Source organism: Magallana gigas, chromosome 1 (assembly GCF_963853765.1).
Source record: "Magallana gigas chromosome 1, xbMagGiga1.1, whole genome shotgun sequence".
Taxonomy (NCBI): domain Eukaryota; kingdom Metazoa; phylum Mollusca; class Bivalvia; order Ostreida; family Ostreidae; genus Magallana; species Magallana gigas.
Genome location: NC_088853.1, coordinates 26,144,303 through 26,163,391, shown reverse-complemented (window position 1 = coordinate 26,163,391; position 19,089 = coordinate 26,144,303). Strand labels below are relative to the sequence as shown.

Genomic DNA, 19,089 nt, shown 5'->3' with positions numbered 1-19,089 from the left:
TGTATTTGAATTGGTTTGCGAGTCAATTAAACGTTGAATTTCATCATCTGAAACCTGACCAAATCGTTCATTTTTCATTTTATCGTCTACTTCAGATTCGGAAGTAGTGGAATTTTGGCCGTTTTCAGCAGTCTCCAACATTTGTAAAACATCTCCTATATCAAAGTTAACGTCCCTGTCGAGTTTATTCTTCATTTCCGGTAATTCACTCATTTGGGAAAGAGTCAAAGAATCAAACGAATCTTCCATAAATATCTGATTTTCTACAGATTCCGCATATTGGGACAGCAAAAAATCCATGCCGTCCTCCATAATTAACTGTCTGCAAAACTGATTTTGCTCTCGTGCTTTCCATATTGAGGTCCAATTGGTCAAATTTTAGCCGCGCCAATTTCATGTTAGATCACAGTTTTATTATTAAAACTGATGCAATAATTTGAATACGCAATGATACAAAACATTTAGAGTAACCTTTGAACTCGTGTATCTTCCGATACCAGTCTCGGAGGCTCCGCCCCCTCGACCGGTATCGTAAGATACACTCGTTCAAGGGTACTCTAAATATTACTTAAATCATACAGACGATACATTTAAAATACATTAAACATTAAAAATACCCGGTACTTAAAGAAACAATTATTTTTAGCAATGCAATTTTGTTTACGTTTGCATTTCTTGGCAGTTGTTTATTCCTGCAGCTATATACATACATGTATGATCTGAATAGAGAGCTCAAGACGTTGCCTGGTTTGATTTTCCGAATATAAATTGGGACTATAGTCTGTTGATCCCAAAATATTCATGCAGCACATTTGGACGATTTAAAAAAAAAATACACATGCCTGTAAAATATGCAATGGAAATAGATCAAACGGGAAATATCCAACACAACTTCATTGACACATTATCATTTTTTTAATCCGAAAAATTCACAGGATCGAAAACAGATTTCTTACGGAGATTTATAATGGAAAATGTTGACATGTTTTCTCCATTTAAGTAACTTGGAAGACCTTGCACAATTTTGCAACGTAATCACCCAGGTCCGTTGAAATTCAAAACACCGTAGACTTCTTCATTTTCAGCCGTGTATTGAAATCAGCTGATAAGATTTTTTAATCAAGAATAATGAGAATTGTGAATGCTTCTAAAAGAGAATCGCTTGAACCCCCGAGGTATATATGAATATCGAGTGAAATAATTATTCTTGAATAAATAATCTAATACTGAGTATTGCTTATCTTTCAAAAAAAATTTAAAATATCGTTTTTAGCATGATTAACACATCTATGAAGTAAAAATAACATTAGATAAGATTTTCTGTTTTCCGTTCCGTTCCGCTTTCTGTTCCGTTTTCCGTTCCGCGTTTTAGCAACACCCATGATTAATTGCGTTTCATATAGAATTTACATTTTTTTTACCATTTTTTTAGATGCACAATTCAGATGATATTGTAAAATATAGTACTGTATTTTACAAAATACGATGATAAAATCACACTTTGTCAAACCAATCAAATGATACTACAATTGACACAAAGTTTTCACTAAACATTTAATTCAAATAATTTGTTTCTTTTGTTTATGCTCTACCATATGATGCATTTAAGTTTATATTTCAAAGACATTAAAAAGCAGATGTTTGCAATGAAAATAAAGCACAACTAAACATCAACACTACATTTGATACATGATTTTTGGTTTCATCGTGTTGTTTTCCCTAAATATCTCTTTGCTTGAAAGTACTTTGTTGTTTTATATGACATCAAGAAAATGGGTTGGTCCTTCAAATAAGGGTATATTGCCTTAAAAGTCTTTCGCTTTATAACTCAAATGCTGTTAAGATTTCGACAAGGCTGTCGTTGGAAAAGTTGCTCATTATGATTTGACATATGTAGTTTCAATAATATTATGTTCGGGTATTGCGTAATACGAGTATAATAAGTTAGACTAGGTACATGAATAATTAATCAGTAATTGTGCGTACATGTAAGACTACCATAAAGCTACCATGGACAGTGTACCAGCTTACCATCGGAGTTGAGAATGCATGATGCACTTTTATAGTTCTTTTTTTACTTTTAGTCTGCAAAAATACCATCAGAGCAACGTGCGCCAGGTATACAGATGGGGATTTTGAAGAGTGTGTCGAATGTTTTGAGTACTTTGATGACAAAACTCAGTGTATCCAAGCAAACAAAAGACGATGCCTATGGGATGATGATAGAAGAGTATGTATTTATGACCTTGATATTGATACTTAATAAAAGCTATCGATCAAAGATCAAGAGTTTGGAACATTCTGGTGTCTTTTTATTCTTTTTGTCCCCGTAATTATGTCACCCGAGTCACTTTATAACTTCTCCTCAACAACTACGTGGCCATTTTTCCCCCAAATTTAATATGATGCCTCTTTCGGGTAAAAAGGACATATAATGTAAAATGTATTACTCTTGCCTCATATGAGTCCTAGGGGGAAAGATTTGAATTTTTGAAAATATTTGTTTCTACTATTACACATGTAAGCAAAGTTATAATCACAATAATGAAGAACAAAATGCCGTCTACCAGAATTGTGAATTTCATGTCCGCGGTAGCAGGGGTTTTGACTGTAGGGCGGGGCTAATATAGATGTACAAATGTAGAATGTTAATGCCGAATTGTGAAATTTCATCTACTTTACTTCTGTTGATACGGAATAAAACCTGACTGAACGTTTAGAAAGAAAATAAAGCCCTCTACTAAAAATGTAAATTTTATGTCACCCTAGTTAGGCTTAAATAGTCATATAGTGTATATGGTAAGGGTTCAAACTGCAGGGCATAGACAAAATGATCATACATAAAATTATTTTACGTTTAAAATCTTTCTTTATATTTATTGACAAATTGAGGGTGACTGCAGATTTAGAAAAGAATGTTTACCTTTATTTTAATTTAATGGTTTGATTTCATGACAAAGACGATGATTGCTTGGGGGTCTATTATTATCTATCCTGTTCTGGAATTTCCAAAAATTAAATTAGTAGATTCAAATATTTAAAAAAGAGGAAAAAGAATCCATGTCGTTTTTTTCTTGATGTTTTGAACAGCAACATCCTGTCCTTCCACCCGACCTGTATATAACATTTTTTCTGAAAATACAAATTCAATTGAAAAATATACAGTGGACAATGTAATGCATAAATAGACATTGTTAAGTACGGTTGTCAAACCTTCTTGGAGAGAGTAGATGATTAATTTGGGGCTTTAGTCAAGCGATACGCGAGTACTCTTTGCTTCTTTTGGAAAAAAAACAGAGAGAGAGAGAGAGAGATCACGTTGATTGCAAAAGACAGGACTCGTTTCGTTTCAATCATTCCAGAAGTTTATTTATCATAAAATGTGACATTGAAGCAATATTAAGGGATCATTTAAAATCATCACAATATTGGTTTGAATTGAGAGCAGCTCGTGTTGTAATGAATTAAACGTCGCAGTTACAGTTGTATTTGACCGAGATGAATCATTTATTGTTTATGAAAATATGACAGTGAGGTAAATAACACATCAACTAACTATGAATATTTCCGAGACATACCTTATTAATCGATATAAACTGTGAAATACGACAATTGTCCGGCGCATCTGCAACTCCTCAATCAATAACTATCGAAAGGCGCTTAAAAGACGTGGCTTTTATATTACTATTTTGTAGTGTGCCGTTGTTAATTAATTATGTTAAAATACATGCTTAGGTTATTCCGGTGTTATTTTTTTTTTCATTCATATAAAATATGACTTTTCTAATTCTTCCCCAAAACCATATTTGTGTAAATTTCCCACTTACGGAAAAATAGACGGATCAGGAGACGTTCCTTTTAAATGTTAGAATACATATCTGTTTATGAAAGTAGGGTTAAGGGCCCTACCTTGGCAATCACTAAAGGTATCTTTAAAGTTTCAACGAATGTTCAACGTTTGTGACATGAACACCGAACCACCATTTTTATATAATATAAACATGTATATATACATGTGCAGAGTTAACGAAAACCTCTACTTCCCCAAGTCTTACATTAATTGGGGGGAAAATATGTTTCAGACTTCTTCAAAAACTTCGTACATATGACCTCCAAATCTGTTTGAAGCTTTTGTAAAGCAAATGTTTTTTGGGGTTTTTTTGTGTATTTTCTTATGATCTATGCATAGCCCAATAGTTATTTGATGCATGGAACTCTTTCATACATTTACCTTTGTGCTTGTATTTTATATTTTCTGTTTATCTGGCTTTTCTCTGGGAAATTCTTACTAATGCAGGATAAACTTAAAGGCATCAAAATGGTTGATGCGCAAAAGTGATGAGTATTGCTTTGAAATGCAAATTTGTGAAAGATTGTAACCGAGACTATGGAAAATCAAAGCCTTTGATATCTTATTTAAATCAAAAAATCCATGTGTATCTAACATCAAAAGAATACTTACTTCTGTCGACATCAATTTTCAATGAAATTATTCCTAAAAATATTCATCCAAATATGCATGCAATAATGCGAGATGAATTATTAGTAATTGGTGTTTGATTTTTTTCTCCAAATGCATCAGAATAGTTCTATGGCTATGTTTTGTATTAACGCTTTACTTCTCTGATCAAATGAGATTTTAGAAAACAAATCGCCTTCCTTCTTTACGATCCAAGTTATAGATTTCTTAATCAATTTAGGAGCGCTTAAAGTATCACAGGGAGCAACCATTTCTTTTTGTAATTTAATGAAAAATAGTTATAAAAATTCGATATATTAGTTTTCAAGTTTCCTTGGAATTGCATGTTATTTGAAAAGTTTGCACCATAATAAATATCTACTATACTTTATCAGTTCAACAAAAGACCCACAAAAATTGGTATTCATCAAATATTGATAATAGTTCTATGGCCTTGTGTTGTATCAAAGATTGTCAGGTCGGGAACAATATTCATAATGAACAGAATTGACTTACAAAATAATAAAATTAACGTTGAAGAAAGAACACGGTTTTAAAATGCCATAAGACTTGTTAATATCCAAACTTATAAAGTTTCTAAAAAGGGACGTTGAAGAAATTATTCAAGTTTTAAAAAAGACCTTGATTTTCCTATTTATAATTGCTCAAAGTACCCCACTACATAAAGACTTGTACTATTTAAAACACTACGACACAAGATGGCCATTTAATTGTTTTGTTATTTAACTGTTTGTATTAATCTATTTGGTTGTACATGTATATGGTCAAAGGCAGTGGTGAAAGTTTTGAACTTGTGAACCGAAAATCAAACAGTAGACTTCAAGTTTGCCTTGGGCTTACGTTAATATTTATTGAAATAAATATGGGTGAAATTGTAATTCATCCAAATTCCATATTTTCTCGCCTATTTGACTTGTACAATTCTTATCCATCATGCAATCTATCATAACCATCTTATTTTCTGCTGACTTGAGAAACCATTTTAAGGTTTAGTGAATTACCCTACCTTATAAAGTAATTGATCCCAAAGGAAAAGATAAAGGAAAAATATTGATTTTTCAATTTACCTAAACCAAAACTGATTGTGGACAAATTTTAACATAATTGATTTTTAAAGAAGTATAAAGCAATACTATCTCGTCGTGTTATATTACAGTAGATGAAATTATTACAGGAATATGTTATAAAAGAATATGCGCCTAAGTTAAATGTGAAACATTATTTCTATGAATTTAACGTCAGGTACGAAACTTTGACAGTCTAATATATTTCTGAACACAGCCATGAGTCGTAAGCCATTTCAAAATGTTATAGTTTTCTTATTACTGTTACCTTTTTCCCGAGCAGCTGTGGCTTACAAACGTTACGCAGTGAAGCAAGAGTATCAAAACAAATTATTCAGCAGCAGTCAAATGGTTGAGATGTATTCAGAATCTTTAATTCAATGTGCTATTCAGTGCATGAACAAGTATTCTTGCTTTGGATTCAATGATCTTAAACACACCAGCCGGGTTTATGAGGTTACGATTTCGATACAGTGTTTGAATGGGATACTGGCTGGGTATATCATTCTGCAAGTAAGTTATTTTAAGAACTGTCATTCGAAAACAAAGTACTAACTGAATCTTTTATATCAATAAAAAAAAAATAGTTTGTTCGAATCAAGTTGAAACGTTTTTGCATGATGACTTTCAAGTCGCATTATTTGCTTAAAATTCATAATATCTGAATTATAGGTCAGTCCTCATACTCTCCGACTTGGCATGAAAATTGTAATGAGTTATACCATGACGGATATACTAAATCCGGTGTCTATACACTTTATCCTTGGGGTATTTCTGACCCAGACTATCGAACAATACGAGTGTATTGTGACATGGAGACGGCAGGCGGCGGATGGACAGTAAGATGAAATGTGTATTAATATGTAGCGAAACAAAAAATTAAAACTCAATGTTGAGTTTAACTCAGAAAATAAAAAATTACTACTTAAATTTTGTTGATGAATATTTTAAAATTGGAATCGTGTTAAATAGCTTGTTTCTCTGATCAAAGAAGAACTCAAGGAACGTATCGGTTTTCTACTTAACGACCCAATGTATATATTTCTTTATAAATTTAGGAGCGCTTAAAGTATCACAGGGAGCAACCATTTCTTGTTGTAATTTTATAAAAAATGATTATAAAAATTCGATACATTAGTTTACAATTTTTTTTTAGAATTGGATGTTATTTTTAAAATTTGTACCACAATGAATATCTACTTTCCTTCATCAGTTCAACAAAAGACCCCCCCCCCCCCCAACATATTGTATTCATCAAATATTGATAATAACCACAGAAAAGCAAGACGGCCTATCTTATCTCTATTTCATGCATATAATTTTTTTTTTTAAATCCATAAAATTAGACAGTAACCTGTTGTTATTTAAGTAGATATTCGTCCCCGATAAAGTTACTTTTATGTTTGAAATGAAAATTTTAGCTAAAAAGTAGACGTATCACTCAAATATATACTTAGTAATAATAATATAATTATGCCAAAAATATATTTACTTCACATGAAACTAGCATTTTCTGTCATTGTCTGTTTTTATTTAAAAAGTTTATCCTTATGTTAATATTTTTACTCAGATATATTGGTGTCAAATCTTAAAAATAAAAGTAATTGTGCTTAGGTAGTACAAAGAAGACTCGGAGGTTCGCTGAATTTTAACCGGGACTGGAATACCTATAAACTTGGATTTGGATCCCCGGAACATAGTTATTGGATAGGTAAATCATATAATACTTTGTTTCCGCACAATTCTATAAATGAGTTTTTAAAATTACATTTCTTGTTTGCAAAGCTTACGTTTTTATTACAGGAAATGATGCATTACATCAACTCACTAAGGAAAATGTCTCGTTGTATGTTTCAATTGCTGATCTGCATGGAGTATCATACTTCAAATTGTAATCTTACTTTTCCGTTGAATCAGAAACGACTAAATATAGACTCCATATTGGTGGAATACCGACTGGTACATTGAGTAAGCATTGACAAATTTTCACTTGAGCTCTTTCATTAATATTGTATACAATTTTGAAATAGCAAGGCTCTTAAAAGATATATGTTTGTCACTTATGGTAACAAATTAAAGATAAATATTCATGTAATTGAAAAATGTTTATATTTTAGAATGTTTATCTTTTCCCAGCTGGCTTAACACTCAAATAACGCCGCTCAACCCTGCCTATGATTTGAGCGGGATGTCGTTCACGACATTTGATGAAGATAATGATTTGTATATAAAGAATTGCGGTGCGGCGTTTAGTGGTGGATTGTGGTTCAACGCTTGTCATTTAGCATTCCTGAATGGGCCAATGTCTTCTAGAGAATGGATTTTCCCCTGGAACCCGCCATTTGCTGATGGAGCATTTTTGAACCAAACTGTCATGATAAAACCATACTAAAAATTACGAAAACAAGAGAACCAGGGGGTCCCATCTCTAGACTAAGCAACAATAGCCAACATCTTTAGAATATTAAATACAAAATTATCTAGACTACTTAGATCGATTTATTGAATTTTGAATTTGTTATTCAACATATTCTTAAATTATACATTAAGCCTACAAGTTTGAGATTAAGGTTTTGAAAGATTTTTTCCCCTGATTATATCAATGTAAAAGTTCACCCTTCCCATGGAGACCCTATCCTACAGTCTGGGATCATGTTAAGAATAGGTTTGACTCTACACTACCTGATGATCATTGCAAGTTTCAGTCTTGTCACGTTTTTGAGAGGAAGATATTTATAGATTTCTCGTTACTTATTCCTGTGTATAGATGCACTCCACTGTGGCTCGACCTTCCCCCAAGATTCATGTTTTTGGACGAATTTGAACCTACACTACCTGTGAATGCTTTCACACAAGATTTCTGGCTATTGGTTTTTGAGAAGAGAATTGTGATATATTGCTATAAAATTGCCACCTTTTAGGTTCATCCATTCCCCCTGTGATGGTAATTTTAACAAACTTGAATCTACACTTCCCGAGAACAGTAGTTCCATTATCAGTATCCCGGGTAAATTGAATTTTGAGAAGACAATATTAATCATTTTGAAGCTTTTGCAAAAGAATCACAGTTTTGGACTAATGTATGAAATGACGAACAAGAAATTTAGTAGTTGAAAACAAAAATCATTGCATTACAAAATCCTCTTTCTCTCAGTAGTCCCTCGCCAGAAAGGATCTACAAACAATATGTACTTAATCTTGAATAAATAGTAAAGTAAATAATAGAAAATGCTGCTATTAAAACCAATCATTATTTGTCGTCTATGGTTGTTGAAAGAGTAGGAAATGGGATCATTGACGAGCTCTGGAAACCAACAATAAAAAGCTTTAGTCTCACATGTATCTCCTATTATGAAATGAATGGTGGGTCAAACATATGTTTATTTTTCGTGATCTATGTAATAACATGCATACTTCGCTCTTAGCATAGTATCAACTGACACTGTACTTATAATTATTGTTTATTTTTTAGAATTTGTTACGGTTTAATAATAAGTGTTGTATTTCCTATATGCTACATATACTTGCTCATTGGTGTATATCTTCTATCCTGAACTGCTTCATATACTTGTGATTTTACAAAAAATGCAATAGAAAAAAGTAAATTAAAGGTTTTGAGTTGAAATATTTTAAAAATTTAATGAAAATATTAGGTAAAAGTGTTATTACTTATCATGTCTATAAGCTTTCTAAAAATCAGCTATGTTGTATGTGTGCAATGATTTTAATGTTGCTGACCGCATTAAAAAAAATAAGATTATGCTCCACTAGCGTAATAAGTTTAAAATTATTTTACCACGTCTTCATAAAGGATTTTTACTGCTTACAAATAATAAATAATGCAAGATTCGTCTTTACATATTCATTCTAACATCAGAGGGTCTAGCTTAAGATTGAAAGGATGTAAAGAATAAAAAAATTCAAGAGATCATCCATGCGCGTGTTAGCCAATTATTTCAGGTGAGCCACCAAGCCTGCAAAAGCATCAAAGGAAGAAAATTAATATTTCCATAAATATATGCAAATATAGGGTGTTTAAATTGAAACATATATATATATATATATATATATATATATATATATATATATATATATATATATATATATATATATATATAATAACACTTTTATTCTATTTTGACGTTCCTGGTGTTTCATATCGTTAATCTCAAAGTATCAAGCATTTAATGAAAATGTAGAGCTGAAATCTGCAAATGTGAGATACTGGAAAATAATGGACCTTTTATGCAATGACACCGTAAATTAACTTAAACGTGTTTGACAGGCATGAATTATTCATTGAGCGCGTCCTGCAGATTGAAATTGATATACAATAACCATTTTTTTATGTTTTAATAAGTAAAATATAATTAAGACAAATGACCTCCAAAATAATTTTCAGATATGGCAATGCAACATGTTTTAAATGAATATTACAATACACAACATAGTTAATAATTTTCCAGAGAAGGAACAGATGAGTTGTCTTACGGTTTTTCACATATAAAGAGATGTTGATGGTTGCAGTTGTCGTCATGCCACTTGAAGTTGCTGATCCCTCTGATCTCCACACAATCTTGTTCCGATACGTCGGGCTGTCCAGTCATCCAGTTCGTGAAGGCAAACGGGTGATGGGATCCAATCCAATTGAAACTTCTCTCCTTTTCGATATCATTTCCTCCAGTCCAGTAGTCTGCTCCTGATTTGTCAGAATCTGTTATCATTCATTAATATCGCCAATTTGAATTAATAGAATGACTTAATACTTTTTAATTTCTTTTTTGACAGTAAAAGTCACTAGAATACTTATGTAGTCAGGTTTTATTTTAAATATGTGAAATGACAATTTTCCTCTATTCTATGAAAATAAGATCATTAAGTGGTATACAAAGGATTATAAAATGAACTTTTCGTATTACTTAAAACAATTTTCTACAATGTTTTGTACAAAGCTTATTACAAGCAAGATCTTAAAAAGAAAAAAGAATAAAAACATACCATGCGGATGTTTGTACAAAGCTTATTACAAGCAACATCTTAAAAGGAAATAGAATATTAACATACCATGCGGATGTTTATTTTGTAGGTATCCTTCGAGCAAAAAGTTCTTATCGCTTGATTCTATGGCGATGAGGTTAGCATCAAATGCTTTGCATATTGCCTAAAACGAACGCAACACATTACATACAAGTATATATGCGTTCTGGGTTGTTTTTTTTAGCTCACCTGAGCCAAAGGCTCAAGTGAGCTTTTCTGATCACAATTTGTACGTTGTCTGTCGTCGTCGTCGTCGGCGTCGTTGTTGTAAACTTTTCACATTTTCATCTTCTTCTCAAGAACCGCTGGGCAGATTTCAACCAAATTTGGCACAAAGCACCACTAGGTAAAGGAGATTCAAGTTTGTTCAAATAAAGGGCCAGGCCCTCTTTAAAGGGGAGATAATTGAGAATTATTGAAAATTTGTTGGTATTTTTCAAAAATCTTCTTCTCAAAAATTATTCGGCCTGGAAAGCTTAAACTTGTGTGGAGGCACCCTCAGGTAGTGTAAATTCAAGTTTGTTCAAATCATGGTCCCCGGGGGTAGGGAGGGGCCACAAGAGGGGGATCGAGTTTTACATAGGAATGTATAGAGAAAATCTTTAAAAATCTTCTTCTCAAAAACTATCAGGCCAGAAAAGCTCAAATTAAAATGGGAGCATCCTCAGATAGTGTTAATTCAAGTTTGTTCAAATCATGATCCCCGGGGGTAGGGTGGGGCCACAATGGGGGATCAAGTTTTACATAGGAATATATAGAGAAAACCTTTAAAAATCTTCTCAAAAACTATTAGGCCAGAAAAGCTCAAATTAGAGTGGTAGCATCCTCAGGTAGTGTAGATTCAAATTTGTTCAAATCATAGTCCCTGGTGGTATGGTGGGGCCACAATTGGGGAATGGATTTTTACGTAGGAATATATAGAGAAAATTTTTAAAAATCTTCCTCTCAAAAACAATTAGGCCAGAAAAACTCAAATTAAAGTAGAAGAATCCTCAGGTAGTGTAGAATCAAGTTTGTCCAAATCATGGTCCCCGGGGGTCGGGTGGGGCCACAATAGGGGGATCAAGTTTTACATAGGAATATATAGAGAAAATCTTTAAAAATCTTCTTCTCAAAAACTGTTAGGCCAGGAAAGCTCAAATTGGTATTTAACTATCCTCAGATGGTGTAGATTCAAGTTTGTTCAAATCATGGTCCCCGGGGGTAGGGTGGGGCCACAATGAGGGGATCAAGTTTTACATAGAAATATATAGAAAAAAATCTTTAAAAATCTTCTTTCAAAAACTATTAGGCCAGGAAAGCTCAAATTTGAGTGGAAGCATCCTCAGATAGCGTAGATTCAAGTTTGTTCAAATCATTGTCCCTGGGGGTAGGGTGGGGCCACAATTGGGGGATCACGTTTTATTTAGGAATATATAGAAGAAAATCTTTAAAAATCTTCTTCTCAAAAATTATTAGGCTAGGAAAGCTCAAATTAGAGTGGAAGCATCCTCAGGTAGTGTTAATTCAAGTTTGTTCAAATTATGGTCCCCGGGGGAAGGGTGGGGCCACAATTTGGGGATAAATTTTTATACAGGAATTTATCGAGAAAATCTTTAAAAATCTTCTTCTCAAAAAATATTTGGCCAAGAAAGCTCAAATTGGTATATAACCATCAGCAGATAATGTAGATTCAAGTTTGTGCAAATCATGGTCCCTGGAGGTAGGGCGGGGCCACAATGGGGGATACATTTTTATATATAGAGAAAATCTTTAAAAATCTTCTTCTCAAAACTATTAGGCCAGGAAAGCCCAAATTTGGTTGGAACCATCCCCAGATCGTATAGATTCAAGTTTGTTTAAATAATAGTCCAGGGGTAGGGTGCGGCCACAATGGGGGATGAATTTTTACATAGATACATTGAGAAAATCTTTAAAAATCTTCTTTTAAAGACTCTTTGGCCAGAAAAGCTTAAACTTGTGTAGAGGCATCCTCGGGTAGTGTAAATTCAAGTTTGCAAAATCTCAGTCCCTAGTGGTAGGGTGGGGCCGTGATGGCGGTTTGAATTTTTACATAGGAATTTATAGAGAAAATCTTTAAAAATATTCTGGGTGAATTTTCGGTCCAAAACTTAGTACTTAGTGTGAAAGCACAGGTTATGCAGATATAAGTTTGATGAACCATGATTCCCAAGAGAAAAGTGGGGCCACGAAATGGGGGGGGGGGGTACATAGGAATAGAGAAAAATCTTCTTACAGGTACAACAACAAAAGGGGCTTGGTATTTTACCAAAAAAAAGAGGTGGATAAAAATTGGCAGATTTCCATTCCTTTTTTTTTAGCAAGATCTGCTGTACTTAGATGCCAAGATATGCTAATTTGATCAGAATTAAGGCAATTGTTGCTCAGGTGAGCGATGTGGCCCCTGGGCCTCTTGTTTACCATTTAATGATAAAAAGATTATTAATTAAAAACATCAAGAGCTAAAGTAAAATCAATCCAAATAAATAAGAGAAGAAAAAAAATCATACAATTGATTAATTCGGCTTATACCAAAAAACTTTTGGTGCATCAAAGACCTACTAATGCCTCTCCCCAGGATGCCGTAAAGTCTGAAAACAAGAAACATGATTCTGAGAGGGAAATCCAGCTACCACATGGACCACTGCTCGCCTGAGGCTGACCTTTATCAGTAGAAAGCATAAGAAATAGATAAAGAAGAAGTCAAGTTACCACATCAAAGAAGAATTTGCACTGTTTTATCACGATTATGATAAGGTAAATCTCGACAATGCGTTTTGTGAAAACAATTGTGAGGGATATATTGTCACCAAAAGTAGTATGATGTTATATTTTTCATTTAAAATTTATATTTAGCCTAGATTATATGAATCATAGGCCAAAAATGTCTAATATATATTCTAAAGGAATTTAAAGACACTTCATATATTCATTGCTGGCGTTAGGTTTAGTAGATGAACCAGTGCCAGGAGACAAATCATCGGAATACAGAGTAATCAATATCAAAATAAGTACTGTATATTGAAAACAGGTACCCAAATTTCAGCGGGTTGTAATTAGCAAAATATAACATGGATATTTTATTATCCGCAGATGTTATAATGTAAACAGACAGGCATTTATATGGTTCAATCAGTCAGAGTGTAAAAAAGGCAAAACTGTACCAAAAAAAACCCTTGTGTTTTAATAATGTACCTTGAAAATAAGAGAAGCATATGACCGAAATTACTTGAAAAGAGCTGCTAGGATTATTTGTTCCTTTTTGGTAAATAAAAACTCTCCTGCGTTTTCAACAAGATTGACAAAGATGAGAGGTGTTGGCTGTGAATAATAACTATAATTTTTATACGGTTAAAAAATAAGATTGTATAAACTATGAATAAAAATAGCTTGTTTATCGGTCAAATAATTATATAATTACTTAAGATTTTCAATGTAATATCACACTTAATGATTGCTAGTATAGGTAAAATAGTGACATTTTATTATTGTTACTTGACATCATACGATTGAGTCAATGATCGACTTGAGACGAGAAGCGATAAATCATAAGGTAATATGTACAACCTGATGAACATTCAATATATTATTTACTTGGAATTGTAACTGATATTATAGTCTGTCCCAAGTTATTGCTTCCATCACGTTTTTTTTTTTTTATTAAAATACACATACCTGTGAAAGAAATGCTGTTGTAATCGATAATAGGGAAAATGTCCAAGATATCTTCATTGACAAACTATCATTTTTCACTCATAAAAGTTCACAGGAACGAAACCAAATCTCTTACAGAGATTTATAATGAGAAATGTTTACATCTTTTTCATTTTCGGAAGTACTCGGGACACCTCGCACAATTTCTTTAACGTTATCATCCGGGCTTATTAATAGTTGATGCAATGTGCAAAATCTCCGTAGACTTTTTGGGGGATGTGTATTGAAACCTGAAGCGGTAGAGGGGGCGTTTCAAAACAGACATTTTTCATATAAGTGCATGAACTTAGTTTCAACAGACATTTTTCATATAAGTGCATGAACTTAGTTTGAACTCAAAGGTATTTATGATGACCGAAATATCTAGCGAAAAGTGGTGGAAGCAAAATCTCAGGACAGAGTATAGGTGATAATACTATAGTAAAGGTTTAAAAATGATTTCCATTTTTTCAGAAGAGGCAGGTGTATATAAATTGGTTCGAGTAATTTTTCATCGAATTTTAATTTTTAGATGCTACTTATTATATATTTTAAGTTTTTTAAAGAAATATTTCATAGGTATAGATTTTGAAGTGAAAAACGAATTATTTTAAAAAAAAGTATACCAGACAAACAATGGTCGGTTTTCTACTATTATAACCAAAATGCGACTGTCATAACACACATAAGCAATTTCAAATAGACTTTTAAATTCGACTACAGTTTATTAGTATAATGCAACAAAACAAAATAATATTATCAATCATTTATTGATTAACGATAAACGTTATTAAATTACATAAAGAATGAAAAATAATAATATCTTACATGTACTTGCACATATCCAATATATAAACAATAACACCAATACAACCTGTCTGTGATTCATATTAGTCCCTATTGATAAGAAATTATATGTAGGACATTCATTGTGTACGAATTTGTTACTTATCTTAAAGTCAAGATCTAGTACATGAAAGGTGCCTACAGGTTTATAAAATTTAAAATATGAAATCTTTCATGATGGTTCATAACAATAGCTTCGTTTGATAGGGTATACCGGGGCTAAACTATTTGGTAAACACAATGAATCATGTTTTAAACTGTCATTTTTAATGACAGTTGAAAGGAAATAAAGAATAAATTTCGGATCTAGTCCATTTTTGACTAATAAGATATATCTAGAATGCTTACAGTCTCTCCAAAATTCGAATGAAACAAGCCATTGACTTCCTTTTTAAAATGGTGTCAAATTAAATATAGGTGTATCAGGATTACTTTTCCCACGATTCAACATATAATGTCAAGAAATTTATTTTTACATAATTCCTTTAGAGCCGTATAGTACGGGAAAACGATTTTTCAAATCAGTTATGACGTCTTATGATTATATCACCAAAAAGACTCTATGGAATCATTTACTAGATCCTGACTTTAAATGAAATAAATTTAAGGGAAGATATTTCTAAGGTTATATCAGCAAAACTATGCGTTCAATTCATATTACATGTAACTTAAAACGACCAATGCAAAAATAACTTAACAAAAACAGGGAGAGCAAATTGCGCAAATAAAAAAAAATGTGTGTTTCAATGTTTTGTCTTTAAAAAGGTAGAATGACTCACGTTTTTAATTAACGCAGTGATTAATATGGATTAAAAAATTTAACGTTCAATTGCAGTTAGAACATATTTTCCTCCGTTTGATGATCAATTTCTTATTTTTAATCAAAATGAATAAAAAACAATGAACTTAAGAAGACTGAGTGATCAACAAATTAGCCAGAGGATATTTTTTACGGGGGCATGATAACGATTTTAGTCACATTTTATTCTTTTCTATTTTTATTGTTTACTTAAACAATTAAATGCTTTCTTTGGTGATTCGTTCAGGATATGAAAGTAGCGACATTGAAGAAAAAATACATAACCCGCGTTATCTTATTTTTTTATTCTATAATGATCACTACCTTCATAACCCGCATGAATCATCAAAGAAAGCATTTTATTGCGTATTGCTTTTTTATTAACATCTTTCTTTTAACAAATTAATGAATTTATTATGAAAAGCTAGTAAAATTCACTAAATTACTGTTAATGTACCTAAGAGGTTATCTTAAAGAAACAGCCAAATCGTCTCCTGTGAGACTTTGAGTCTGACATCATCATGATTATTTCATGCAGTCCGTGATTTTATTTAGGTCGCTGTAGGTTTCGACTAATCGATAAACAGTGCGTGTCTATTTCAGTCCGGTGAGTTTCAACATCCGTAAATTTCGTCCAATCGATAAATGGGGCGGGTAAATTTTAGTCTGGCTGTTTCTATGACGCAATGAATTAACTACAAGTTTCCGTAGAAACAATAGAGGAATTTATACTTGGTAGATGTAAATATAATGCTTTATAAATGCATTTGTAATAATTAACGAAAAGTTGAGTGTCAGTAGTAGAGTTTTAAGCAAGATACTGATCTCACAAGTCTGTCTTGTATGCATGGCTCGTGCCCCGTTTTTGCTGACATTGATTCATAATATTGATAAAAGATGTTTTCAAAATGCTGTGTTTATCACATTCATTTCAAGTCTAAAACTGGAATTCTCTATTAAACTTCAAAACGTAAACACAACATGACGTAAGCTATGTTTACATAACAGAATTTTAGGCTCTTTATCTGGCTTAAAACATGACGACTGACTTTTAACTTTGGTTCACTATTGACAATGCCTTACTGAACCATTGTAAACATTAAACATTAAAAAAAACATGCTCCTTTGATTTTTAGAAATTGATTTTAGGCTAGACACTATTACTTGGTAGGGAAATATTTAATATGTTTACCTTTAAATATGAAATATTATCTTGTATATTTATACTGAGCTCTATCCTCTGAAAAATATCAAACTAGTATAGACATGTCTTGGCCATTCGACCTTTTTATTAATACCAGTTTTAAATTAGAAGACGTAAATTGATAGATTTTATTAACTCTGCAGAATGTTAACCACAATTTATTAGTCAGATTTCATAATACATTTATTCTTAACATTATCGACAAAAAGACCTTCTTTGGCATATTCTACCATTTAGAGAACAATACCAAAACAACTTACGTCGATGAATGCAAGTTTATTTCAAGTAGAGATGAGCACATATTAAAATATTTATTGAACTATTTGAACTCGGCAACAATCGTATATATACACAAGTATTTAAATCGCGTATTGATCAGTGCCTATATGCATAAAAAATAATATAAGTACCGAACAAAAACTAATTGTATTGTTTTTCAAGGTACATGTGCAATGATAACACCGAATTCACTTCCAAGAAAAAAAATTAGCAATTTAATTGAACAAAGTGTCTAATTGACACACAATTCCCGTCTCATTGACAATATAAGCAAAATTCATGTATGTATTATATATTCAATCCCTTTGAACATTAGTCTAGTTAGGTTTAACCATCATGAGGGTTTCCTGTATGTAAGTGCCTGATGTTACGGACGGATACCATGGAGAGCTCCACTGTGAAGATGCCCACGGTCCATTAAGATAACCTATATAACACCAGTTAAACCACCACCCTCCGCCATAGATGGCGCCGCAATTTCCATTACTCTTCCGGTCGTTGTCTTGATCATACGTGGTGAAGAGCATGCCAGGAAGGTTTCGGTTATTTTTTCCGGTGTATTCGGTACTCACCATACTGTCACCTTAAATTAAATACTGATCTTAGACGGAATTTTATTAAAACTAACCGAAAATTGATACAAAACAAAATTATATTGAATGTATTGATTCTGTAAACCTTGATGATATGGCTTAGAAGCGAAAAAAATTAAGTATTAGAAAACACTATCAAAAAGTGTGTTTGTGTACATGTAGACCATTCGTATTCAATAAAAGTATAGCAGAAATTTAAAATACAAACAAAATAAATAAATGAAAATTGAGAAGCACGTACCAAGCGTTCCTGTCGTTGGATCTCCCAATGTAAGTTTGTATTTGTTGGACTCATTAGAGATAGAGAAAATTTCATACACTTGGTGTTTCATTTCTCCGTTTGTCGTTTTAATTGAAACGTACAAAGAAACGTTATCCTTCCGCGTGAGTTGATGAATATTGTCATTTCCTACAGAATGAACCATTGGATTTTATGTATTTTTGTCTTTGTAACAACACTCACAAGCAAAGACATAAAATTTTATGACATTGTCTAAATAATTACTTCTTTGCATTCTGATTGTTTTGTTCTCAATAGCATACGTTATTTATCGTTAATATTCTTTTCTACTGATATACTGTGTAATTTGATATAGTACTCATTGTTCTTACCGATCCAGAGATTGTGTTGGGGAATCCCAAACCCGTTCTTATATTCTATCCAAGATCGATTGAAGTTAAGTGACCCATCAATGCGTCTTTGAAGGACCTAGGTGTAAGTTATGCAAATTATGCTTGACCAAACACTGATTGTTCGATACATTACTCAATCGATATGTATATTTATAAAAAAAATAACTAGCATACTTACAGTCCAGCCTCCACAGTCGGTGTGCATATCACAGAAAACTCCAACACACCGAAAATTTGGATCACACGTGTCCCAAGGACAAATGTTGTAAACACCAGAAGTAGTCAATCCTTGTTCATACAACTCACGGCAGTTTTTGGGCATTGCTATCAATACAAAAAATGAATAAGTTTCTGTATCATATATATATATATATATATATATATATATATATATATATATATATATATATATATATATATATATATATATATATATATATCTTTTAAAAACAGCGTTTTCT

General features: G+C 32.3%; 3 protein-coding genes across 5 annotated transcripts in view; 1 reads left to right on the top strand and 2 right to left on the bottom strand.

Annotated features, from left to right (window-relative positions):
- The window catches only part of LOC105327823 (uncharacterized), a 72,182-nt gene that overhangs the window by 5,343 nt on the left and 47,750 nt on the right, over positions 1 to 19,089 (top strand). The window contains exon 4 of one of the 2 annotated variants that reach the window (XM_066089308.1): positions 2,085 to 2,287. The exons of the other annotated variant lie outside the window; for it this stretch is intronic. Coding sequence (XP_065945380.1) covers positions 2,085 to 2,263 — 179 coding nt within the window. The 3' untranslated portion in view covers positions 2,264 to 2,287. Of the gene's footprint in view, positions 1 to 2,084; positions 2,288 to 19,089 lie in introns of those variants that run through there. 2 annotated transcript variants of the gene reach the window in all.
- Positions 8,121 to 15,183, bottom strand: LOC117688016 (CD209 antigen-like protein C). Of its 2 annotated transcripts, none has more exons than XM_066089306.1 (5): positions 15,103 to 15,183; positions 13,144 to 13,244; positions 10,609 to 10,705; positions 10,036 to 10,258; positions 8,121 to 9,518 (listed from the first exon to the last, which is right to left on the bottom strand). In XM_066089306.1, exons 1-5 carry the CDS (start codon positions 15,161 to 15,163, stop codon positions 9,488 to 9,490), a joined length of 513 nt encoding a protein of 170 aa, XP_065945378.1. In that variant the 5' UTR covers positions 15,164 to 15,183; the 3' UTR covers positions 8,121 to 9,487. The 2 variants fall into 2 exon arrangements, with proteins under 2 accessions (XP_065945378.1, XP_065945379.1); XM_066089307.1 differs by having other exon boundaries at positions 10,036 to 10,243.
- Positions 17,595 to 18,950, bottom strand: LOC136273461 (ficolin-3-like). Its single transcript, XM_066077888.1, has 4 exons — positions 18,807 to 18,950; positions 18,608 to 18,704; positions 18,237 to 18,404; positions 17,595 to 17,985 (listed from the first exon to the last, which is right to left on the bottom strand). Exons 1-4 carry the CDS (start codon positions 18,948 to 18,950, stop codon positions 17,720 to 17,722), a joined length of 675 nt encoding a protein of 224 aa, XP_065933960.1. The 3' UTR covers positions 17,595 to 17,719.